The 24,966-nt window shown below is 39.8% G+C and overlaps 1 protein-coding gene and 1 pseudogene across 3 annotated transcripts in view; both read right to left on the bottom strand.

Annotated features, from left to right (window-relative positions):
* Positions 1–24,966, bottom strand: part of SPIDR (scaffold protein involved in DNA repair) — a 279,388-nt gene that overhangs the window by 234,540 nt on the left and 19,882 nt on the right. For all 3 annotated transcript variants that reach the window (XM_025265438.3, XM_044928779.2, XM_044928780.2), the window contains exons 2-4: positions 7,961–8,116; positions 7,256–7,322; positions 956–1,135 (exon numbers count right to left, since the gene is read on the bottom strand). In XM_025265438.3, coding sequence (XP_025121223.3) covers positions 956–1,135; positions 7,256–7,322; positions 7,961–8,116 — 403 coding nt within the window. The remainder of the gene's footprint in view (positions 1–955; positions 1,136–7,255; positions 7,323–7,960; positions 8,117–24,966) is intronic.
* On the bottom strand, positions 8,146–8,862 carry LOC123464949 (annotated as a pseudogene).

Genomic DNA, 24,966 nt, shown 5'->3' with positions numbered 1-24,966 from the left:
GAGAACTAGAAATGGAGCCTGTAGATGTGACTGAATTGCTCAAATCTCAGGATAAAATTCTAACAGGCGAGGAGGTGCTCCTAGAAAGTGGTTTCTTGAGATGGAATTGACTCCTGGTGAAGAGGCTGTGAAGACTGTTGAAATGGCAACAAAGGATGGAGAATATAACATAAACCCAGCTGATAAAACAGCAGCAAGTCTGAGAGCACTGACTTCAATTCTGAAAGAAGTTCTGTGGGTAAAATGTTACTGAGCAGCACTGCATGCTTCAGGGAAGATGTTTATGAAAGGAGCCCTCCACCGATGCTGCAAGCCTCACTGCGGCCTTATTTTAAGAAACTGCCACAGCAACCGCAAGCTTCACTTGAGTAGCCGTCAACACTGAAGTAAGACCCTCCAGCAGCAAAAATGTAAGACTCACTAAATGAAGGCTCAGATGGTACACAGAAGTTTTAAGCAATAAAGCGTTTTTACATTAGGGTGTGTCTATCATTTGTTTAGACATAATACTAGTGCACACTTCCTAGACTACAGTAGTATAGACACATGGCTTGTCTGTGCTGGGAAACCAACATTCAGGCAACTTCTTTTACTGCAACATTCACTGTACTGTGCTGGTCTGGAGCCAAACCCAAACACCTCCAGGTATTTTATGCTTTATATTATATTACTTATACTTTATATATTATAATATTTTACACTGTACTTTAGAGAACTGGCTTTGATCAATTTTAACATGTTTAAGCCCAAATTGTCAACTGTAAAAATAATCCTGGTAATACCTACCTCTGAGGGAGTTATTGTGAGAAATATTATGAGAAAATGTTTCTAAAAGGTTGGGAGTCAGTAATATCAAAATCAATGCTAAGTATTAGAAGAGAAGTATAAGTTATTTGCATTATTAAAACACAATCTACAATAGAAACTAAATTTCTTTAAAAAATTATCAATTTACCTTCACTGGCCCCATCTTCTGGACATAAAATGTTGCTGTTACAACACCTGCCTGTTCTAGAATGATATCCATTATCTCTTTGTGATTTAAAAGCTGTTTTATCTTCATCTGACAGATCACTTCCACTAGAACTCCACGTTATAGCTGCAAGCCCACTGGTATTCTTAGAGGTGGTAGGTTCTGCAAAAGAAAAAAAAATTTTTTAATGGCCAATTGATTATGGTTATTGATCAATATGAGGTTTAATACATGCTACTTTGCCAAAGGCACAAATATACAAAATTCTGTTGATAGTGAAAACAATGTCTTATTTCAAATCTTTCCAACTAAAGGTCTATGAGCAACCTGGCTAAATTAAATCCAAACTACAAGAGGAAAAAAAATAAAATCTAAGTTATAAAAGACAAGGAAAATGACCGGAGCACAAATGAAAACTCAAAAAATAACCCTGAAATAATTATAAAACTAGAACTTTGTTATAAAACTATAACTTTGTTATAGAATATTTCATCAAGCCTTAAGGGTAAAAAAGTACCCAAAAAACCACAAAAATCAATAATTATCTACAAAAGGAATGCTTCTGTGTGCTTCCTTTACTATACTAGGAGCCCTGGTAACAGCAGTTTGCTTAAAATGCTTAACAGCAAACTGTTAAATTTAATTAGCCTTATTTTCAGATTATAGTTGGTTCACATACCGTTGTCAGAAATAACAAGAGAGCCCTGGTATGCTTCAAGCAGCTGCTCCAGGGGTAACATTCTGCAAACTGCAGTGCAACATCGCAGCCAGAATGCTGACAGCGATGCTGTGAAAACAGAGGACAGCTCCATCACTGTGGCGATATCTCGCACTGCCTTTCCAAAGCTATCAACAGAGCTCGCCTCCGCACCTCAATTCCTGTTTCCTAGAAATCACAAAGCAATTTTGCACTTCTCTAATTCTGTCATTTCAAGAATAACATACAAATGATATCACCTACATCCCCTTTTATCACTGGCTTTTTGAGCTTAGCATAATTACCTGGACGTTCAACAGGCTGTTGTATGTACCAACAGTCACTTCCCTTTTTTTTTTTAATTACTGAGCCCTGTTCTGTGGTGTGAATGAAGCACAACATGTTTAATCAGTTACCCCCTGAAGGACACCTGGGTTGTTTTCAGTTTGGGGCTATGACGAATGAAGCCACTACGAACACTGTGTACAGGATTTCATGTGACTGTAATTTTAATTTTCCAGGATGTCTAAGGGTACGACTGTTGGACTGTATGGTAATTGCATGTGAAGCCTTATAAAGAACTGCCCAGCTGTGTTCCAGAGTGGCCGTGCCATTCTACAGTCCCACAGCACTGTGAGGGTGATACAGTTTCTCCGTATCACCAGCACGTGGAGTGCTCACTATTTTTATGTTGTCCATTCTACAGACAGGAAATCTAGCAGGAATGGAGCGTCTCCACTGCAGTGGAACCAAAGTTTAACAGAAAATCTTACTGATATTAATCAGAACAGATTAGATACCTAATAAAAATCAATTTTCCTATTCACATTGAGTGGATAATTGAGTTATATATAATGCTAAAACCAAGAAAAAAACCCTTAACCACATTTCAATACACTATAAGAGATTAGATATTACAACTCAAGTTTTACAGAAGAGGAAACAGTATCAGAAGCTAAATGGCTTCATTAAATACATATTTATATAATACCTTCGATATAGTAAACCTTGAGGAAACCAAAAAAAAGAAGAAAATTCCTGCCCTCGAGGAATGCAACATTAACTATGAAAAGAAAAATCAAATACTTTATTTGAGATATGTCACAGAATATTGAGGATAACACAAAAAAGTGAATGCTCCACTTTATACTAATCAGGAAAGTTAGATTCACTGACAAAATGGTGTCTAGAAAATCAACACTTACAAAGGCACAAAAACATGAAATAATAGTAAACATTTACTGAACACTTACTTTGTGTTATGAACATCTAGAATTACTAAAGTTGTCTATCCGTCAAAATATAAAATTAAATGTAAACTATTCAGAATAAACAAAGAACCCATATTTATTTAAAGAGCTAATAAAACTAAGCTGTGAACTTACTTACAAAAGACATATCAATCTTTTTCATTATTATGCATCTGGAAAAGTAATCGAAAGGGAAAAGTGGAACGCTCTATACACTGAATGTGTGAGTCCCCCAAAACTCACACATTGCAGCCTAATCCTGTGTGATGGCCTCTTCAGGAGGTAATCAGGTCATAATGGTGAAGCCCTCAGGAATGCAATTAGCACAAGGTGAAGTGAAGAGGAACTAAAGAGCCTCTTGATGAAGGTGAAAGAGGAGAGTGAAAAAGCTGGCTTAAAACTGAACACTCAAAAAACTAAGATCACGGCATCTGGTCCCATCACTTCCTGGCAAACAGAAGGGGAAAAAGTGGAAGGAGTGACAGATTTTGTTTTCTTGGGCTCCAAAATCACTGATAACAGTGACTGCAGTCATGAAATTAAAAGACACTTACTCCTCAGAAGGAAAACTATGACAAACCTAGACAGCGTACTAAAAAGCAGAGATAACACTTTGCCGACAGAGGTCAGTATAGTCAAAGCTATGGTTTTCCAGGAGTCAGATACAGACTTGAGAGCTGAACCATAAAGAAGGCTGAGCACTGAAGAATTAATGGTTTTGAATTGTGGTTCTGGAGAAGACTCTTGAGAGTCCCGTGGGCTGCAAAGACATCAAACCAGTCGATCCTATAAGAAATCAACCCTGAAATTCCTTGGAAGGACTGAAGGTGAAGCTCCAATATTTGGCTACGTGATGAGAAGAGCCAATCATTGGAAAAGACCCTGATTCTGGGAAAGATTGAGGGCAGACGGTGAAGGGGGCAATAGAGGTTGAGACGGTTGGACGGCATCACCAACTCAATGGACATGACTTTGAGCAAACTCTGGGAGATAATGAAGGACAAGGAAGCCTGGAGTGCTGCAGTCCATGGGGTCGCAAAGAACTGGTCACGACTCAGTGAATGAACAACAAATCCACTGATATGTTAAGTTCTAACCTCAGCATCTCAGAATGTAATCGTATTTGGAGACTGGGTCTTTAGGTAATCAAATTAAAGTGAGAAGTTAGTGTGGGCCCCCATCTATTATGACAGCTCTCCTTATATAAAGGAGAAATCTGGACACCTAACCACACATGCAGAGAGGGAAGACCTAGGAAAGAGATACTTGGAAAAGAAACAGCCACCTACAAGTCAAGGAAACAAGCCAGGAGCACATTTCCTGGAAGGAACCAATCCTGCCAATATCTCACATTGGAATTCTAGCCTCCAGAACTGTGAAAGAGAGAGTTTCTGTTGTTTAAAATATCCTGTCTGTAGCACTTCATTATGGCAGCCTTAGCCATATGCTAACCCAAGTCACTTTGGAGAGAAAGATGAGCAACAGAGGAGGGTCTGCTCTGAAAAAAAACCTATGGTTCAACAGGGAGAAAGACACATCAAAAAATAACAATTTAAAAATTTACTGATGCCTTTCAAGGAGATTTCTGACCTCAACAAAAAACAGCCTCTGAGAATATATTCTGCAGAATATTTCAAGAAAAATAAAATAATACACACTATTTTTTTTTATTACATGGTTTCATTTGCTTAGGAAACACATTTTTTTCACATTTTTTAAAAAGTTCTTCCTTTTAAAGAAAATCACTATTTACAAAGGTTCCAGCCTATTTTTATTTCAGTTTTCTCTTTTTCCACATGATACAAACCTTCTGGCAAGATCCTTTGCCAGCAAGCAAAGGATCACCTCTCTCACTCCTTCTCTTCTCCTCCATCTCGTCCCCCTTCCTTGTCTGGTTCTCAGTACCTTACAGGTAAGGAAACAGACATGGAGACAAGGAAATAGAGTCTCCCCCTTTTTTGCACACTTTGCCAAAGTCTGTTCCCCCAGTTTTGCTTCCCTGTTCTCAAAAAAATACTACTTCCACATTCTAGAAATTTTGTTAACAGCCTATCTTAAATTAAACTAACACTTTAAAAGTTACTATTTTTAAAATAAACCAGTTTCAGCGAATGCCTTGAGTTCCCTTTTCTATCAGTTTCTATTTGTGAGTTTTGGTAAATTATTAATAACACTTTCTTCTCTTAACAAGCTGCTTATGCTGTAAACAAATTAACTATACATGGATATATGCTTTTCCAGTCTATCAGAACATACTGGTCATTCCACGGAAAAGATAGTATAGCAGAGTAGGTTTTAGGTTGAATATACATTGGCATGGAAAACCAACTCAAAAGATGCTTTTGAAATAAAATACAAGGGAGCAGCTTATTTAATATTTCTTTCTCTTCCCAAGTTAAATTTGATTATACCTTCAAATCTGCAGAGAAAGGTATAACCCACATCGTGTAAAAGAAAGAAAGAGCTGATTCTTGAACACCCCAGGCGTGAACTGCACAGGTCTACTTACACAGAAATTTTTTTGTATGTACTACTACAGTCCTGTTACACAACAGTAGGTTGAATCTGCTGATGCAGAATTGCAGATAGGGCTGATTGTGAAGTTAGCTCCAGGCGAATTTCTGACTGTGTGTAGGGTCAGCACCCCAGCCCCCCATGCCAGTCATTCAAGGGACAACTGTACTATTTATTTTCTCCATACTTCATATTATGACAGCTTAGAAATTAGAATTAAATTGATCTCTGAAAATTACAACATTTGGCATTAATAATAGTAAAATTTAAATTCTGTAGCACCATCAGAAGATTACGGTATTATTTTACTATACAGTATTTTAGGAATCAAAAAAATTAGGAGAATTTTATTTTTCAATTGCATAAAAGGAATCCCCTTAAAATAATAATACAGCTTAAAGTGTTAAATCTCTTATTCACAGAAAGTTTTTCACTCAGCAGGACGCTGAGCAGGCGCTCGCCTCTCTGCCATCAAACAGAACAGCAATTGCTGCAGTTGTTACCACCGTTCAGTCCCTAAGTCATGTCCAACTCTCTGCGACCCCACGGACAGCGGCACGCCAGACTCCTCTGCCCTCTACCATCTCCTGGAGCTTGCTCAAACTCATGTCCATTGACTTGGTGATGCCATCCAACCATCTCATCCTCTGCCACCCCCTTCTCCTCCTGCCCCCAACCTTTCCCAGCATCAGTCCCATTTCCAATGAATCAGCTCTTTGCATGAAGTGACCATATTACTGGAGCTTCAGCTTCAGCATCAGTTCTTCCAATGCATATTCAGGGTTGATTTCCTTTAGGATTGACTGATGTGATCTCCTACTAAGTGTTAACCTTTGAACAGGGATTTTTTTTTTAATTCACAACAACCCAGTGAGATACACAAGTTTGAGATCTATTTTCCAGAGGCAGAAACTGAAGCAAAGCATGCTTAGCTTGCTTTCTCAAGATCCCACTGTCAAAACACAGTCGGGACATGGCACAGTCCAATGAGACCCCCGAAGTCTGGAGACATGACCCCACCTGCCCACCCTGAGGGTGAGCGAGTGTAGCAGCAGAACCTGCGGCCTCCCTGATAGTCACACCCCTTCTTCCTTACCAACAAAATCCCAGTTTTATTGGAGCAGCAACACATATGTTTAAAAATCCCTAATTTCACTGATGTCTTTTTTGGTGGAGGTGACACTGTGGAACAGATTCTGGCTAAAGGCAGAGGTCCAAGGGAGAGTACTCCTTCTCAGAGCAAAGTTCATTTGGAGAAAATCCTCCCAAGTCTACACTTTTCCTGAGAACTGGGCCTGCAGAATTCAGCTTCTACCTCATGACTACAAAAACAGACAGCAGAACTCAAAATGAGTCCAGCCCCCCTGACCTTCTTGGTGCAGGAGATAAATTCAACCCATCCCTTCAAACACTTCAATACACTTTCCTATGATCCATAACTCCAAGTCTTCCCTAACCATCACTGACTAAGTAGTATAGTCCTTATATTTCAGGTCATAACTTTATTTCTCAAACCAGATTCTTTTTAAAACCCTGCAGCCATGAATCTGAGCTTACCTACTGGGTTCTGTTGATAACAGTGAATTCAATAAAGAAACAAAAAAATTTAATAATTATCTATAGGAGGCATAAAAAATGGGACAGATGGTGAAAAAAGATGAGAGAGATGCAAAAAACACCTTTTTACATCATTTGGGTGTTTTTTCTAACCATGAATATATAGTTTTTCCAAACGATATAAATGACTTTTTAAAAGAAAACAAATAAATCAAAGGATATATTAGGCTTTTATCTTTCCTGCCAAGAAATCAACAATATTACCTTTCTTGGGTCGACAGGATAATTCAAGGTGTTTTTCTGTAGTAGTCTTCTTTTCAGCTGTTAATGACTTCGGGCAGATAATGGTAACAGTAATAATAATAATTAATAATGATGTAGTAATTCATGCGACAAGAGCTAAAAAGCAACATTACATAAAATATTCAAGAATTTACACTACACCCCTTTAACATGTTCATCTATTTTCCTTTATTTACCAACAAGTATTCCCAAAGCACATATTTATAATTGCATTTTTATATTTTTCCAGAATCCAAACAGAGGGCTGTCTTTTTAGAGTTGATAACAGTGGTGAGCACTCCTTCTTACGGTGAGTACTTCAAAGTTACCACATAAACCAAAATCCACCAGAATCCCCCAGTGTCATCAGGTCCTGATATATAAGCATTTCATTAAATAGACTTCTTTTAAAGGCAGGATGCTCAACAGTGTCATCTCCTGAGAGTATTTCCAGTATGCATCCCTACCTACAAAGAGCAAAGTCCTACATGACAGAAAGAGGTGAATACTCCTATGCCACAATTGTAGGGGATTCAAGGATGAGAAAAACAAGGAACACATCAATTACAGTGCTCTGAAAGAAAATAAGGAAGGGAATTCCAAAGAAATACAAGTACAGTGGCGTGAACTCTCAGGAAGCTAGGATTTATCGCTCAGCCTTCAGGGAAGGTAGCATCATGACTTTACCGGAGTGCCAGGACTCTTCAGAAATCCTTCTCCACACCTGAGCCATGCTTCAGACAGGGAAGCCACGGTCCCCATGGTCCTGAGCCCTGCTCGTCTGCATGGTAGGGGACTCTCTCCTGGAAAGGACGGGTACTCTGCATCCCGATTTCTTTTTCTCTGTAGAAACAGTTTTCAAAGAAAAAAATAAGGAAATCAATTTCATTAAATATACACTAACAAATGGCATTGGGGAGCAAGCCCAGCAATGGCATCAGTGAGGACCCAGTTTTTATTTCATTTTCATGTAGAATTTCCATTTTAGTGTCTTTTTAGAGAACAGTATTTCTCCAGTCTTTAAGGACTTAGCTCCTTCCATGGGCTTCGGTGGAGGCCGTGGGGCAACAGCTGCAGGTCTGCTTCAGGGGGAAGGTCCTTCTGGGCTTCCCGGGAATGACTCCTGACCCCCTGGCTGTGAGTGACGCAGCTCATACAGTAAGGTAGTTTCACACACAGTTCGTGAAGCACACAGGCATTGGAAACACTCGTTTCAGCAATGTCCGATGGCTTCAGCCTCTACTTTGTTCCAAATGATGAACTTCTTAATGGCCCTGTCCTTGGGCACACACTGGGCACAGCTGGTGCATGAACAGGCTGCACGTGGCCTCGGCCCTTCCTAGACACGACCATCGTTTTTTCCTTCCGTGGTCATTTTGGAAATGGAAGCAAGGAGGCAAGAGAGAACTGGCAGAGTGTGCAAATTGTCTCTGAACCTCCACAGAAAGAAGAGTCAGAAGACAGCAAAACTAAAAGGGCTTGAACAACACAACTAGACAACCAACTCTAAAATACAAGTGGATGAGGACACACCATGAACCCTCCAAAGTCCTGCATGGTATCCCATCTGACATGAGAGAGCCAAGAGAAGCAAGAAAACAGAGGAGAGCCAAGCACAGAGGCAGCTGGTGTGCAGCAGGCAGGAGAGCAGCAGCTGAGAATGCACCAGAAACGGGAGGGCAGGGGCTCCACCCGAGACCCAAAGGAACCAAGGCGCTTACATCCAAAAACAGTGACAACACTGGTTGTTTTCTCTCAAGCTATTTTATTTAGTTTTTTTTTTAATGTCTATGACAAACAATGGAGAAGGAAAGGGCAACCCACTCCGGTATTCTTGCCTGGAGAAGTCCACAGACAGAGGAGCCTGACAGGCTACAGTCCATGGGGTCACAAAGAATCGGACATGACTGAGCAACTAACACAATACGTAACAAACACTCACCTTATAAGTTCTTTAATTTGCATTTTATTTTAAAGAAAATTTTAGATTTGCATTGGGAATTTAAGGTAACCTACTAGAAGCCGATCACTTTATCAGAAATAAAACCCCTCAACCAATGACACTGCAGTTTTAAAAAATAAATTAAGATTAAAAGACCATTAAAACTTCAACGGAACAAATTCATAAAAATAAATTCAGCCATAACATAGATGGCATTTTAATACTTAATAGGTCTAAGCTTGTTTCCTCTTATGTAGAAATTCCTGGGGTGGGGAGAACTACAAGCAAAGAGGCATCAACCTCAGGAAGGTGCCACCTCCACCAGAGCGCAGCTATCCGAAGAGGTTCACTGAGTTATCTAGAACAGTAAGGAAACTGGGAAACATCATTTGGTCTATTCAGTTCTTGGTCTATATACATACATATATTTTTAACTCCCAAATATCTCTCTAATACAATAAATCGGTCCAGGTCGGCTCCTCAGTAAAGTGGGTAATACCAGGGATGGGACAGGGAAGGATAGCATGAGCCTGAAATATCTTGAGCCAGAGAGTAAGAAACTGCTCAAGGAATAATGAGAGCATGCAAAAAAGACACAGGGGCCTGCATGAAGGGGCCCTCATGGCCAAATGTGGGACATTCCAGCATCAAGTAAGTAATGATAGTAAAGGATTATAACCAACTGAACAAAATAAGAATGTAAGTCTACAACGACATAAACAAACAAATGACAGATTTAGAATATCATCAATGAAACTAGTGAGTGAAGTTTGAGGATGAAGAGAATATATACATGGTCACAGAACATCTCCCCAGAAGTGACTTATTAATTCCAAAGGGAAAAACAGTAACTTTACAGTGGAGAAATCTTTCAGACACCATCTTAATCAAGTCATGAAAGTTGATGCAAACCATCAACAAGTGCTTCTTGATATGAGGCACCGAGCAGAATATAAGTCAATCTCCACAATATTACTACCAAAAACACATAACCTCAATCTCAACACTGAAAACATCAGACGAACCTAAAACAACTGGACTGCCCGCCTCAACAAGGACACGGCCAAGAAACATGAAGAGAACCTGAGGAGCTAACCCAGATCAACGTAAGGCTGCAGAGGCATGGAGAGAAAATAAAGCATGTGATCCTGGACTGGATCCTGAACCAGGAAAACAGACCATTATTAGGCAACTGATCTGAGAACACGGACATGAGTTGGTGATGGGCAGGGAGGCCTGGCATGCTGCAGTTCATGGGGTCGCAAAGAGTCGGACACGACTGTGCGACTGAACTGAGCTGATCTGAGAACTGGAACAAGCAGACGGAGTGGGGCCATGAACCTCAGCTGGGAACATGCATGCCAGGTGACTCAAAATTTTCCCTGCTCTACATATGCCTGCAAGAGACTATAAAAGCACCATGAGCAGCGATTCAGGGATTACAAATAAAGTTGAGCAAGGAGGCAATTTCATAAATATACAATCTTTTAAAAATGAGGATTGACTGTACTTTGAACGGAGCATACTTAGAAAGAAACAACTAGTTAAAACCCAAAAACGTTAAATTCTGCTTTACTGCTTTACTATCCACATCAGCCCCTCACAGACCACTTTTCCTTCTTCTCACCTCTCTGCTCAAATTTTCGCTTCTTTCACATCAGGTGTTTGTATTTACTCATTTTGAAACTTTATTCCTTTGATACCAAATGCATGCCACTATACATCTGTGGGATACTCCCTTTGGAAAGAAGTGAAAATTTCTAAATATTGTTTTGGATATCATGTAATAAATTTGGAGAACAAATCAAATGTCTACCAATACAAAGTTTACTTGGGTATCTGAAAAAATCTCAGTGGCTCTAGCCACATACTCAATGGATGTCAACACTTTTCACCCAGGAATTGATCTACATTAAGGAGAGAGAATGAGGAACAGATGTGAAGTTTTAACTACATCAGCGAGTATGCCCGCACTGTGGTGCTCAGAGCCTGTCCTGTGAGGTTTACTGAGTGCGTGTTTTTTTCAGAGACCCTTCCTCTGCTCTGACAACAGAACATCTCTCAGGCTTGTCACTCACTACTTTGGTTACTTCTGACCCGTCCTCTGCTTCTCTGGATTTCATCCACACTCAAGATTCTTCAGGGACTAGAACCCTGTAACTTAACATAAAGGACAGAATTCTAAGGTCCTGCTTTCCAGTCAGCCAATGCAGACACTCTGCAGGCCCCGGGACACAAAATGAGCAAGAAGGACCCCACCCTCCAGCAGCTGAGGCAGGAGTGACACAGACCCTCCCCCAAGTGCAAGGACAAAAGGGTCTGAGCCCCAGTTACGGCAGCTCCCAGCCCGGCCTTCCACAGCCCCCTTCGGCGGTCCCTCCGACTCCCCCAGCCAGTCTCGTTTCCCGTGCTGCTGCCAGGCGGGGCATTTCCAACACCACACTTGCATCCACGCACGCTTTGCCAGACATCACCTCTCCTCCTCTGGTCTCTCTAACAGATTCCTCCACAGATCATGCTCATCTTTTCCATGAAATATCCTTCAAAGTCTCCATTAACGCCCTCCCTCAGGGACCCCATCCGGTTTCTTGCCCAACTTACCCCTTGCCCTGGAGTAAGAGCTCCTGAGGGCAGGAGTCCCGCGCCTCTGCACCTCATCCCCGCTGCACAGCACCCCCACTGAGGTCCTCTTTACATAACTACTGAACAAATAGGCAAATTCTGTGACTATTACACCAGATCTGTCACAAAATTTTTAAATATCCAAAGTAAGTTAGTCAGTAAGTATACGCCTATGGGGAAATGCAGCCCACTTCATTCCCATTTTATCCACCTATGGTCAAAAACAATACCTCCAGCAGACCTCTCTACATGGCTAGACAGCATGGATACTTCTCTCTCCACAGTGTTCACTCTGCCACAAGCAGGTGCTTACAGGGCAACTTCACTACCCAGCCTTCTCGTTCATCCACCTTTTTTTTTTCCCCCCCACAAAAAACACACACACTCCCCAACCACAGTTTTGGGCACCCAACATGGTCAAGGTTAATCATAGGACATCGGCCTGTCCACAGTGACTGGTCCAGTAATGCCACGGGACGCAAGCTGAGGCAATCAGAGACCCGCTCCAGTGGGACCACTGGAGAAGATTCTCTTCTTCTCAACTTGGTCAAGGGTGTGTCCCCAAAGCAGCCAGCCACCTTATCCCATATAATGGGAAGAAACCTGAGAAAGTCAGAAGAGGAACAGGCCATGCTCCAGGCTAGAGGGCAGGTCCCCAAGCAGCCCAGGTGCCCAGATGCTGTGAGCTGCAGGCCAACGCATCAATCTTCCAAGCCTCTATCCAACTTAAATTGGCCTTCAACCGCCAGATACTAAAAGAGCTGAGCCACAGCATTCAGTAAATATCTATACTGAGCTGAGGTGACTCACTGAGCCCTCTGAAGGTACACAGCCAAAACCCATTTTCACCTTCAAGGACCTTGGGCTCTAACAACATAATTAGAGTGGAGGAAGAAATAGACCAACATTGGGCTGATGAGCTCAGAAACAGGTTCATGAGTGAATGTTTCCTGGAGAAAGCTCGCTCTGACTTGAACAAAGGAAGAAATATACTTTGGTGACGGCTACCTGTAGATCCTGGGTTGTCCAGGCTAGTCAATGTCGTGAGCTATTATCCTCCTTAAGCACAGAAATACCCAGGAAATTTCACAAGCAGAACACAAATCCTTTCGCCCTCATCTTCAGGCTGCGCTGTCACACTGGTCTGGCCTGAGTCACAGCTGTGCTACCAGTTGGCTACATTTACAATTCTCAAGACCCAGTTTCTGTGTCAGTAAAATATGGATAATAGATGCACATATCTCAAGACCACCACCAAGAAAAAATCTATACTTAAAAACGATACTGTGAGATGATAGTACCATATACCACCATAACAGAAGGAAGAAGAAGAGTTGGTTAATATTCAGGAGAGTTAATATGAGAATGTACTTTAGACATTTTTAATAAAGATGTTTACTATGATTCACAAAAATAGTTTTAATCTAATGACCAGATTTAATATTTCAAAACTCAAAAAAAGAAAATGAAGTTTACTGATTAGCACTCTACAGTCTCTCAGAGTTTAAGGAGCAGAAAGGAATTAAATGACTTGTTGGAAAAAGCCAGTGTATACACACACAATGGAATATTATTCAGCCTTAAAGAAAGAAAAAAATTCTGACACAAGATACAACATGGAAAAACCTTGAAGACATTAAGCTAAGTGAAATAAAAGAGACCCAAAAGGCAAACACCGTATGATTCCACTCACATGAGGTCCTCAGAGTCATCAAATTCACAGAGACATAAAGTAGAACTATGGTGGCCAGGGGTTGGGGGAGGGAAAAATGAGGAGTTGTTTAAATGGGTAAAGGGTTTCGGTTTGGGATGACAAAAAGTTCTAGAGATGGAAGGTGGTGACAGTTCCAGAACAACAGGAAAGTACTTAGTGTCACACACCATACACTTAAAATTGTTAAAACAGTAAACTACATTATTTTACCACAAGTTTAAAAATTGCTATCAAGGGCAATGCACATCAAAATCATCAGGTGTGCTTCTGGAGGCAGGAGATCCTCAAACCTCAAATGAGAACCCCGAGTGAGGAGAGGCTCAGGAATTTGCATTTCAGCAACCACCTTGGTGAGTCTTACACGATTACAGTTTGAGCACTGCCACAGAGCACACTGGGTTAAAATCCGCACTCTAAGGGGAAACTGAACACACGAGTGTCTCTGCACACACCTGGAATTTTCTACAGCTGTCAAGTACACACTGTTGGGTAAACAAGTAAAAATACCATTGGCTCTGCTGAGCTTTTGAAAAGGCCAAGGGACAAACTTATGAAGCTTTACATCCCAGGGGCTGGAGGCTGTAAGAAGGAAATCTTCAAAGACCAGGATGCCAGTCCCAGGACACTATATTCAGGTTCCAAACTCTCCTACCATAGACGGTTCCACTCCTCAGGCCATCATTCAACCATGCACAAGTTTCCCTCTGCTTTTTTTTTTTTTAATCTCTCTCTTACCATGACCCCATCTAGCTATCCCTTGCTCCTTCTCTTTCCTAGCACACTTACATAGAGACTACTGCAACTTCATTTCCTTAACCTCTCCTCAAAACTGTTTTCCCTTTGATGAATGTATTTCTTCACATTCATAAATGTACAGGTATCATTATTTTCATAAATAAATGACAAGAACTGAAAAAAAAATTCAATGTGTCATGTCCAATTCTTTGCAACCCCACAGACTGTAGCCCACCAGGCTCCTCTGTCCATGAGATTCTCCAGGCAAGAATACTGGACAGGGTAGCCATTTCCTTCTCCAGGGGATCTTCCTGACCCGGCATCTCCTGAGTCTCCTGCATTGGCAGGCAGTTTCTTTACCACTGAGCCCCCTAGGAAGCCAGGGTGAATTCAATAAACTGGTTCAAAATAAGTAAAGACTTATACAGAATGTTCAAAGAGAAAATTTTTTGAGATCTTCATAAAACTGTGGCCAAGAACTCAGGCACTAAGTATGCTTCTCTTCTTTCTGTAAACAAATTAGTTATTGGGTATACAAAATACACTGTTTTTCTCTGTCATAGTTTTTAGGAGGAGATAACCTAGAGTTACACAAACTGGACAGGTTTTCTTACAAATAACTTTTACAGAAATTGTTCTTGTGTGTTTCAATCTTTACAGAAGTATTCCTTTTTGTGTCTTGACATTACAATAACTTTTTAAAAATAATCACTCTATTCCACTATTTGTCCATTACAAAACTGAGTACAAAATTGTGTACCAGGGACCAGGCTAGCCACTGACACACCTGTTTTAATACACTGCTGCCCAATTCGTGTCTTCTGATTACACACATTTTAGCTGTATCCTTAAAACAGATAATGTTGTATTCTGCTGTTTTTCTTTGCTAAATGGGAATTTTCTGATGCTCTATAAAAGTCCTACCCCTTAAAAGAAGAGAAATCAAACCTATGAGTTTATGAGAAGCCAATAGAAACCATTTATACACAAGAATCAATGTTCTGTTTCTGATTGTATCCGGATGGAAAAGAATATTCAGAATTGATTTTCAAGTATATATCTATTAACACTAATGACTGTAAGTTTTAAAACAGTAACATCAATTTTGATGTAGATACAAGCATTGATAGAAAAAAATATTTGCAGGAAACGCATGAAAGTGCCTGTGTCACCTGACTGCAGATTGACAGGTGATATTCTCTAGTGTATTCTTTTATAGAAATTTTATAATAGGTGTGTATTATTATCAGAAAAGACAAAAAAAAATTTAACTGTTCTAAACTGTACACACTAAAATCCCAAGTATCTTTTCAGCTTGAGTGTCTGTTCCAAAAGGAACCTAAGTACTCCCCCTGCTGGTTATTTAAATAATTCCCCAAAAGTAAGAGCAATGGTTAGAAGGCAAAGATTTCTTAAATCAAATCATATCAAAAGACAATGATACCTGAACTATGAACTTCAGAGCAAGTTAACAAGATATCAGGAAACAACTTAACCACTCTAAAGCTTTTCTTTCCTAAGTTTCTTTAGCTACCTCTTTCAGTGTCTTCCATACCTTCAAACTTTTTTCTCCATACATCTCAATCCATTAGCTTTGCTGATCAAAATCCAAATTATGAAGCAAAGTATTAAGAGTACTGAATTTTTAACTTTCCTTTCCTAAATATATACACTGGCCTTGATTATGTGCTCAGTCACTTCAGCTGTGTCCAGCTCTTTCTGCTCCATGGACTGCAGCCCAGCAGGCTCCCCTGTCAATGGGATTCTCCAGGCAAGAATACTGGAGTGGGTAGCCATTCCCTTCTCCAGGGTATGTTCCTGACCCAGGGATCGAACCTGCCCCTCCTGTGTTTCCTGCACTGCAGACAGATTCTTTACCTCAGAGTCATGAGGAAAGCCCAACTCCATCTGCACTTATATTTTAATTAAGTCATTTAAGACAAAATGGACATTAGGAGACACTGGAGCAATGTCTTTAAAATTCTGAGGAAAACTGGTTTTCAATCTAGACTTATATACTCAGCCAAATTATTAATCAACAGTGCAAACAAAATAAAGAAAATTTCAGACATGCAGAACTCAAAAAAACTCTTTATTAGGAAGATACTGGAGGATATATCACAGTAAAAGGAGGAAATAAGCCATATACCTGACTAGAGACAGGCATGAAAAACTTTAATTACCTATAATTAAGTAAAAAATGATGTAAAGAAAAATATGCAGTGATTATTTACTATATTAAAATAATGGCTGCACAGAAAGGAAACAGCATACTACTTGAGTTTTCAATGGACCATATTTATGTGACCATAGTGCTAATATTCACTTCTGGTTTAGCAAAAAAACTGTAACATAACTATACAATAAAGGTTAACAGAGATATGGAATGCTCACAGGGAGCTATGTCCTGATTTTCCACAGTAGGTAATCAACAGATTTAAAGAAAGTGAAAGTCACTCAGTCATGTCTGAATCTTTGCAACCCTATGGGCTATATACAGTCCATGGAATTCTTCAGGCCAGAATACTGGAGTGGGTAGCTGCTCCCTTCTCCAGGGGATCTTCCTAATCCAGGGATCGAATCCAGGTCTCCCGCATTGCAGGTAGATTCTTTACCAGCTGAGCCAAAACGTGTTTTTTAAAATAAGAAAATAAACTCCACAAAAAATAGCTAAAAGAATTAGTGATTTGCAAACTTCTAACCTAAACAAGATGGTATAGATTTGTTTCTCCCAGCTTCTGCCAACCAAGAACAACTATCATCCCTGGAAGTAACACAGAGACTAGTGAGAATTCTCGAAGGTGGCAAGAAGGTGGCAAGCTGGTTGAAGAGCCCAAGACTGAAGGAATAACAGAGCAACAAAGTGCCTTATGTCCCAGCATCCAACAGAAGGTCACCCAGATCCCATGTGTCCCCACCTGCAATCTAGCTCATTCCTCCACTTGATCAAGCAGGAGTCTCTCTGACAGTATCAAGTAAGCTGAGCACCACCAGAAGAGAGCAATCATGAGCCCTGAAGATAAGTGATCAAGGGAATCCCAATGCACTCAGACCTCCTTCTCCATTAGAGGTTTCAGGACAAGGAAGAGAGAAGAGAAAGGTGGAGAAAACATGAGTGTCAGTAAGACAAATCTTGCAACAACTCACCACAACCGAAGACTCATTCATGTCAGAGGCATGGGGGCAGGAACACAGCAGGAACCTGACAAGGGAAGCTTCTTGGTCACTCTGTGCCCCAAGATTGTCCACTCCCTCACCGAGAGACACCCAGCAGGGCAGCCTGGGGAACCATCCTCTGTTCCCTCAGGTTCCTGGCACTAGATATGCCAGGCAGACCAACACCATCACAAAGATTCTAAAAATTAAACTATCACTGAAACCACAGTCAACAAAAGTAGGTCAGGACCTGAGTGCTTGATCGTAGCAGCATACTACTAAGATAAAACACTTAAATAGAACCCAGCATCTCCTAAATGGACAAAATGTCCAGAGTACAACTGAAAAATTGCTCTTCACACTAAGAACCAATACTATCAAAAAACAAGTAAGAAAAAAGTTAACTGATGCCAACAATTAAATGAATCTTGTGCTGGAAATATCTGACAAGAATTTTTAAATAGCTGTCATAAAAATGTTTCAACAATCAACGTCAAGTTCTCTTGAAACAATGAAAAATTGGTAAAAAAGAATAATTTTAAAAAGACCAAATGAAAATTATAGAACTGAAAAGTACAATTATCAAATTAAAAAATAATAATAAATTACCAAAAAAAAAAAAAAAAACCACTGCTGTATGGACTCAGTAGTAAAATGATAATTACAGAAGATAAAATCAGTAATTTGTATGCCAATCGATAGAATTCATCTAATCTGAACAACAGATTAAGAGAATATCGTTTAAAAAAAATTAACTAGAGCCCCAGAGCCTGTGAGACAGTAACAAGATTCATCATTCATACCATCAGTGCCCCGAGAGGTAAAGAAAAAGAAAGGAGATTGGAAAAATATGTTAAAACATATCAGCTTAAAATTTCCTATACTTGGCCAAAGGTACAATACTTCTACAGATTTAATAAGCTGAATAAACCCAAAGCAGGATAAACCTAAAGAAACCAATGGTAAGACATCAAAATTAAACTTTTAAAATCCAAGGACAAAAAAAAGTTTGGAAAAGGGCCATGATAACATACTGCCTATATAGAAAAACCAATTCTAGAGGAAAAATTCTCATCTGAAACCTTAGAGGCTGGAATGAACTGGAGTAATTATTTTTCAGTTCTTAAAGAAAATAACTGTAACTCACAACTTGATAGCCAATAAACAGTCAATAAATAATAACAGTCAAAAAACAATAAACAATAAATATCCTCAGCAGTCAAGGAAAAATAATGACATTTTTAGACCAAAAAAATACATAATACTTAGAAATCAGCAGATGTATAAAGATTGGTAAAAAGAAGTCCTCAAGCAGAAGAAAATGATTTTTTAAAAATCTTGTCATCAGTGATGAAAAAGGAAAAACAGAAATTGCAGATATATGGATAAATACTAAAGACAATCCTTCTCAAGAACTGTACAAATCACATTCAATAAATATGAAATATGAAACAAGTTACAACACTAGCTGACATTAAAGATAAAACTGAAGCTCCTACATTTTACCAGAAGTGGTAAAATGCTGCACATGTAGACTGTGGTAAGTTACATACGTATTATTGTATACCTAGAAAAACCATTGAGAACACAATAAAACAGGATACGCTAAGAAGAATTATAAGTCAAACTGGAAACCTAGTAATGTTTAAGTAGCTCTAAAAACTGCAAGGAGATCCAACCAGTCCATTCTGAAGGAGATCAGCCCTGGGATTTCTTTGGAAGGAATGATGCTAAAGCTGAAACTCCAGTACTTTGGCCACCTCATGCAAAGAGTTGACTCATTGGAAAAGACTCTGATGCTGGGAGGGATTGGGGGCGGGAGGAGAAGGGGACGACAGAGGATGAGATGGCTGGATGGCATCACCGACTCGATGGACGTGAGTCTGAGTGAACTCTGGGACTTAGTGACGGACAGGGAGGCCTGGCATGCTGCAATTCATGGGGTCGCAAAGAGTCGGACATGACTGAGCGACTGAACTGAACTGAAGAAGTCAAGAAGAGAGAAAGGAAAAAAACAACAGAAAGAAAGTCACAAAAAACAAATAACAAGATGGCACTAATATATCAATAATTATCTCTTACATGTAAATGACCTAAGTACATCCATCAAAACACAGAGCCTGGCAGAGTAAACTGAAAACATGAACCAATTACATGCTGTTTGGAAGAAACTCAAGTTCAATATTACAGTGACGTTGAAAGTAAACGAATAGAAAGATATGCCAAGTAAACACGGACAAGAACTGGGGCTGCAATATTAGTGTCTGGTAAAGTAGACTCAGGTCAAAGACAGATATTACACAATGATAAAAGGATAAATTCAGCAAGATATAATACTAATTTTATAAACACCCAACAACAGAGCCTCAAAATGCATAAAATAGAACTGATAGAGCTGAAAGAATAAACAGTGAAATCCACCAATGTAATACTGGGGATTTCAACACCTGCCCACCATGCTCAGCAGCTGACAGAACTAGTTGGGAGAAAACAAGCTGAATGATACAAGACCTCACACACACACAAAAACAAACCTAAGGCCTAACTGACACAGAGAGAACAGCCCACCTGTCAAAAACAAAATACATATTATTTCTCCAAACAAAAAGGAATACTTACCCAAATAAAGCAGATTCAGAGTAAATTTAAAAGACTGAAATCATACAGAATGTGTGGCTTGATCATAAATGAATTAAGTTAGAAATCAGGAATGAAAATAAATGCTCAACACATGACTAAAAAATAACAAATCAAACATACAGACTTCAAGAGAATTTTTAAAATATACAAAACTAAATGAAAAAGAAAACATTAAAATATATGGGATGTAGCTAGAGCAAAACTGAGGGAAATTCGTAATACTAAATACAGTTGACCCTTGAACAATACAGGTTTGAACTGCATGAGTCCACTTACACATGGATTTTTTTTTTTTCAATAAATACCTACTCCAGGAGCACAGGATCCACAGTTGCCAGAACCCATGGATGTGGAACCGTGGACACAGAGGGCTAACTATAAGTTAACCATGGATTTTCAACTGCACAAGAGATCAGCCTCCTAAACCCTGCACTGTTCAAGGGTCAACTTACTGTCACTGGAAATAAAGGAAATCTCAAATCAGTAACAAAATTCCAATCTCAAGAAACTAAAGGAACAAAAAATAAAGCAAGCAAAAGGAAGAGAATAAATAGTAGGTCAATTCAACTGAAAATAGGAAAACAATTACTTTTTAAAGCAATGAAACCAAGAGCTGATTCTTCAAAGATAATGACAATTGATACAATTTTAGCATGACTGACAAAACACAAGAACAGAGAAGACACAAATGACCAATATGAGTTTAAAATAGGGGATATTACTACAAATTCAATAGTCATTAACAAGATAAAAGAACACTACAAACTTTGTACCCAAATTCAGTAACTTAAAGGAAACCAACCAATTCCTCAAAAACTACAATTCAATCAAGGATAATGTGAACAAACCTCATAACCATCAAATAAATTGAATCTGAAGTTTAAAAGTCCATGAAAACAAACCACTAGGCCCAAGTGATTTCATTTTAGGGTTCTCACAAGCCTTTAACAAAGAATTAATGTCAATATTATATAATAACTTCAGGAAGATAAGAGAGAGCACTTCCAAACTCATTTTAGAAAACTAATGTTACCCTGATACAGTCAAGTGAAAACAGGATTAAAAAAGAAAACTACAGACCAAATGTCTCTTATGAATTTAAATGAAAAAAAAAAAAAAAAAAAGACTCAACAAAATATTAGCAAAAGGATTCCAACTTATATGCAGAGTACATCATGAGAAACACTGGGCTGGAGGAAGCATAAACTGGAATCAAGACTGCCAAAAGAAATATCAATAATCCCAGATATGCAGATGACACCACCCTTATGGCAGAAAGTGAAGAAGAACTAAAGAGCCTCTTGATGAAAGTGAAAGAGGAGAGTGAAAAAGTTGGCTTAAAGCTCAACATTCAGAAAACGAAGATCATGGCATCCGGTCCCATCAGTTCAGTTCAGTTCAGTTCAGTCGCTCAGTCGTGTCTGACTCTTTGCCACCCCATGAATCGCAGCACACCAGGCCTCCCTGTCCATCACCAACTCCCGGAGTTCACTCAGACTCATGTCCATCGAGGCAGCAATGCCATCCAGCCATCTCATCCTCTGTCATCCCCTTCTCCTCCTGCCCCCAACCCCTCCCAGCATCAGAGTCTTTTCCAAAGAGTCAACTCTTCGCATGAGGTGGCCAAAGTACTAAAGTTTCAGCTTTAGCATCATTCCTTCCAAAGAAATCCCAGGGCTGATCTCCTTCAGAATGGACTGGTTGGATCTCCTGGCAGTCCAAAGGTCTTCTCCAACACCACAGTTCAAAAGCATCAATTCCTCGGCACTCAGCTTTCTTCACAGTCCAACTCTCACATCCATACATGACCATTGGAAAAACCATAGCCTTGACTAGACGGACCTTTGTTGGCAAAGTAATGTCTCTGCTTTTCAATATGCTATCTAGGTTGGTCATAACTTTCCTTTCAAGGAGTAAGCGTCTTTTAATTTCATGGCTACAGTCACCATCTGCAGTGATTTTGGAGCCCAAAAAAATAAAGTCTGACACTTTCCACTGTTTCCCCATCTATTTGCCATGAAGTGATGGGACCAGATGCCATGAATGTTTTCTGAATGTTGAGTTTTAAGCCAACATTTTCACTCTCCACTTTCACCTTCATCAAGAGGCTTTTTAGTTCCTCTTCACTTTCTGCCATAAGAATGGTGTCATCTGCATATCTGAGGTTATTGATATTTCTCCCGGCAATCTTGATTCCAGCTTGTGTTTCTTCCAGTCCAGCATTTCACATGATGTACTCTGCACAGAAGTTAAATAAGCAGGGTGACAATATACAGCCTTGACGTACTCCTTTTCCTATCTGGAACCAGTCTGTTGTTCCATGTCCAGTTCTAACTGTTACAAATGCATACAAATTTCTCAAGAGGCAGGTCAGGTGGTCTGGTATTCCCATCTCTTGAAGAATTTTCCACAGTGTATTCTGATCCACACAAAGGCTTTGGCATAGTCAATAAAGCAGAAATAGATGTTCTTCTGGAACTCTCTTGCTTTTTCGATGATCCAGTGGATGTTGGCAATTTGATCTCTGGTTCCTCTGCCTTTTCTAAAACCAGCTTGAACATCTGGAAGTTCACGGTTCACGTATTGCTGAAGCCTGGCTTGGAGAATTTTGAGCATCACTTTACTAGCGTGTGAGATGAGTGCAATTGTGCAGTAGTTTGAGCATTCTTTGGCATTGCCTTTCTTCGGGATTGGAATGAAAACTGACCTTTTCCAGTCCTGTGGCCACTGCTTGAGTTTTCCAAATTTGCTGGCATATTGAGTGCAGCACTTTCACAGCATCATCTTTCAGGATTTGAAATAGCTCCACTGGAATTCCATCACCTCCACTAGCTTTGCTCGTAGTGATGCTTTCTAAGGCCTACCTGACTTCACATTCCAGGATATCTGGCTCTAGGTGAGTGATCACACCATCGTGATTATCTGGGTCGTGAAGATCTTTTTTGTACAGTTCTTCTGTGTATTCTTGCCGCCTCTTCTTAAAATCTTCTGCTTCTGTTAGGTCCATACGATTTCTGTCCTTTATCGAGCTCATCTTTGCATGAAATGTTCCCTTGGTATCTCTAATTTTCTTGAAGAGATCTCTATTCTTTCCCATTCTGTTGTCATCACTTCATGGCAAATAGATGTGCAAACAGTGGCTGACTTTATTTTTCTGGGCTCCAAGATTGCTGCAGAAGGTGACTGCAGCTATGAAATTAAAAGACGCTTAATCCTTGGAAGGAAAGTTATGACCAACCTAGACAGCATATTAAAAAGCAGAGACATTACTTTGCCAACAAAGGTCTGTCTAGTCAAGGCTATGGTTTTTCCAGTGGCATGTATGGATGTGAGAGTTGGACTATAAAGAAAGCTCAGCGCTGAAGAATTGATGCTTTTGAACTGTGGTGTTGGAGAAAACTCTTGAGAGTCCTTTGTACTGTAAGGAGATCCAACCAGTCCATCCTAAAGGATATCAGTCCTGAGTGTTCATTGGAAGGACTGATGTTGAATCTGAAACTCCAATATTTTGGCCACCTCATGAGAAGAGCTCACTCATTTGAAAAGACCCTGATGCTGGAAAGATTGAGGGCAGGAGGAGAAGGGGATGGCAGAGGATGAGATGGTTGGATGGCATCACTGACTCAATGGACATGGGTTTGGGTGAACTCTGGGAGTTGGTGATAGACAGGGAGGCCTGGCATGCTGAGGTTCATGAGGTCGCAAAGAGTTGGACATGACTAAGCGACTGAACTGACTGAATGTTTACAAAGAATTACACATCAAGATCAAGGGGAATTTATTTCAGGTGTCCATGGCTGACTCAACATGCAAAAGTCAGCCAATGTAATCTACCATATCAACGAGTTAAAAAAACTGCACCATCTGATACAAAAACAAAGCGTATGGCAAAATCCAATACCAATTCAAGACAAACTATAAACAAACTACAAGTAGAGGTAAACTTCCTCAACCGAAGAGCAACTACCACAAAACCTCAGCTCACACCATACTCAACCAGGAAAGAATGAATGCTTTCCCCCTCAGATCAGTAACAAGTAAGGATGTCCACTCTCATCACTTCTTCAACATGCTACTGGAAGCTATAGTGAAGTGAAAGTTGCTCAGTCGTGTCCGACTCTTTTGCAGCCCCATGGACTATACAGTCCTTGGAATTCTCCAGGACAGAATACTGGAGTGGGTAGCCTTTCCCTTCTCCAGGGGATCTTCCCAACCCAGGGATTGAACCCAGGTCTCCTACAGGCAGATTCTTTACCAGTTGAGCCACAATTGGAAGCTAAAGATGCTGCAATAAGACCGGGAGATGGGGTGGGAGGCAGGCGGTGAAGGATGGCGGATTTTAGAACATACAGCTTGAAAAAGAAAAACAACAGAGACATTACAGTCTATGTAGGAAATCCCATGAAATCTACTCCTCACAATGGCCAGTACTAATAAGTGAGTGGAGTGAGGCTACAGGATATAACATCAAGGCACGAAAACCAATCCATTTTTAAATACTAATAATAAACATATACAAACTAAAATTAAAAACAAAATACAATTTATAATCACACCAAAGGAAATGAAATATTAAGCATAAACTTACCAAAATATGTACAGAATCTACAGGCTAAAAAATTCAAAATGCTGATGAAAGAACCTAAAGAAAGATTAATAAATGGAGAAACATGAACTAGGAGACTCACAGGCGTCTATCTGGTCCAGACTGATCTATAGCTTTAGTTCATTTCCTATCAAAATTCCAGAAAGTACTTTATAGATATTGCCAGGCTATTCTGAAACTTTCAGTGAAAACCACAGGCCCTAGAAGAGCTAAAACTATTTGAAGAAGAATGAAGTAGAAAGTCACTCTATCGGATGTCAAGGCTTATTACGTAACTC

This window comes from Bubalus bubalis, chromosome 15 (genome assembly GCF_019923935.1).
Source record: "Bubalus bubalis isolate 160015118507 breed Murrah chromosome 15, NDDB_SH_1, whole genome shotgun sequence".
NCBI classification, from domain to species: domain Eukaryota; kingdom Metazoa; phylum Chordata; class Mammalia; order Artiodactyla; family Bovidae; genus Bubalus; species Bubalus bubalis.
The sequence above is the reverse complement of the archived record's forward strand: the minus strand, read 5'-3'. Positions and strand labels throughout refer to the sequence as shown.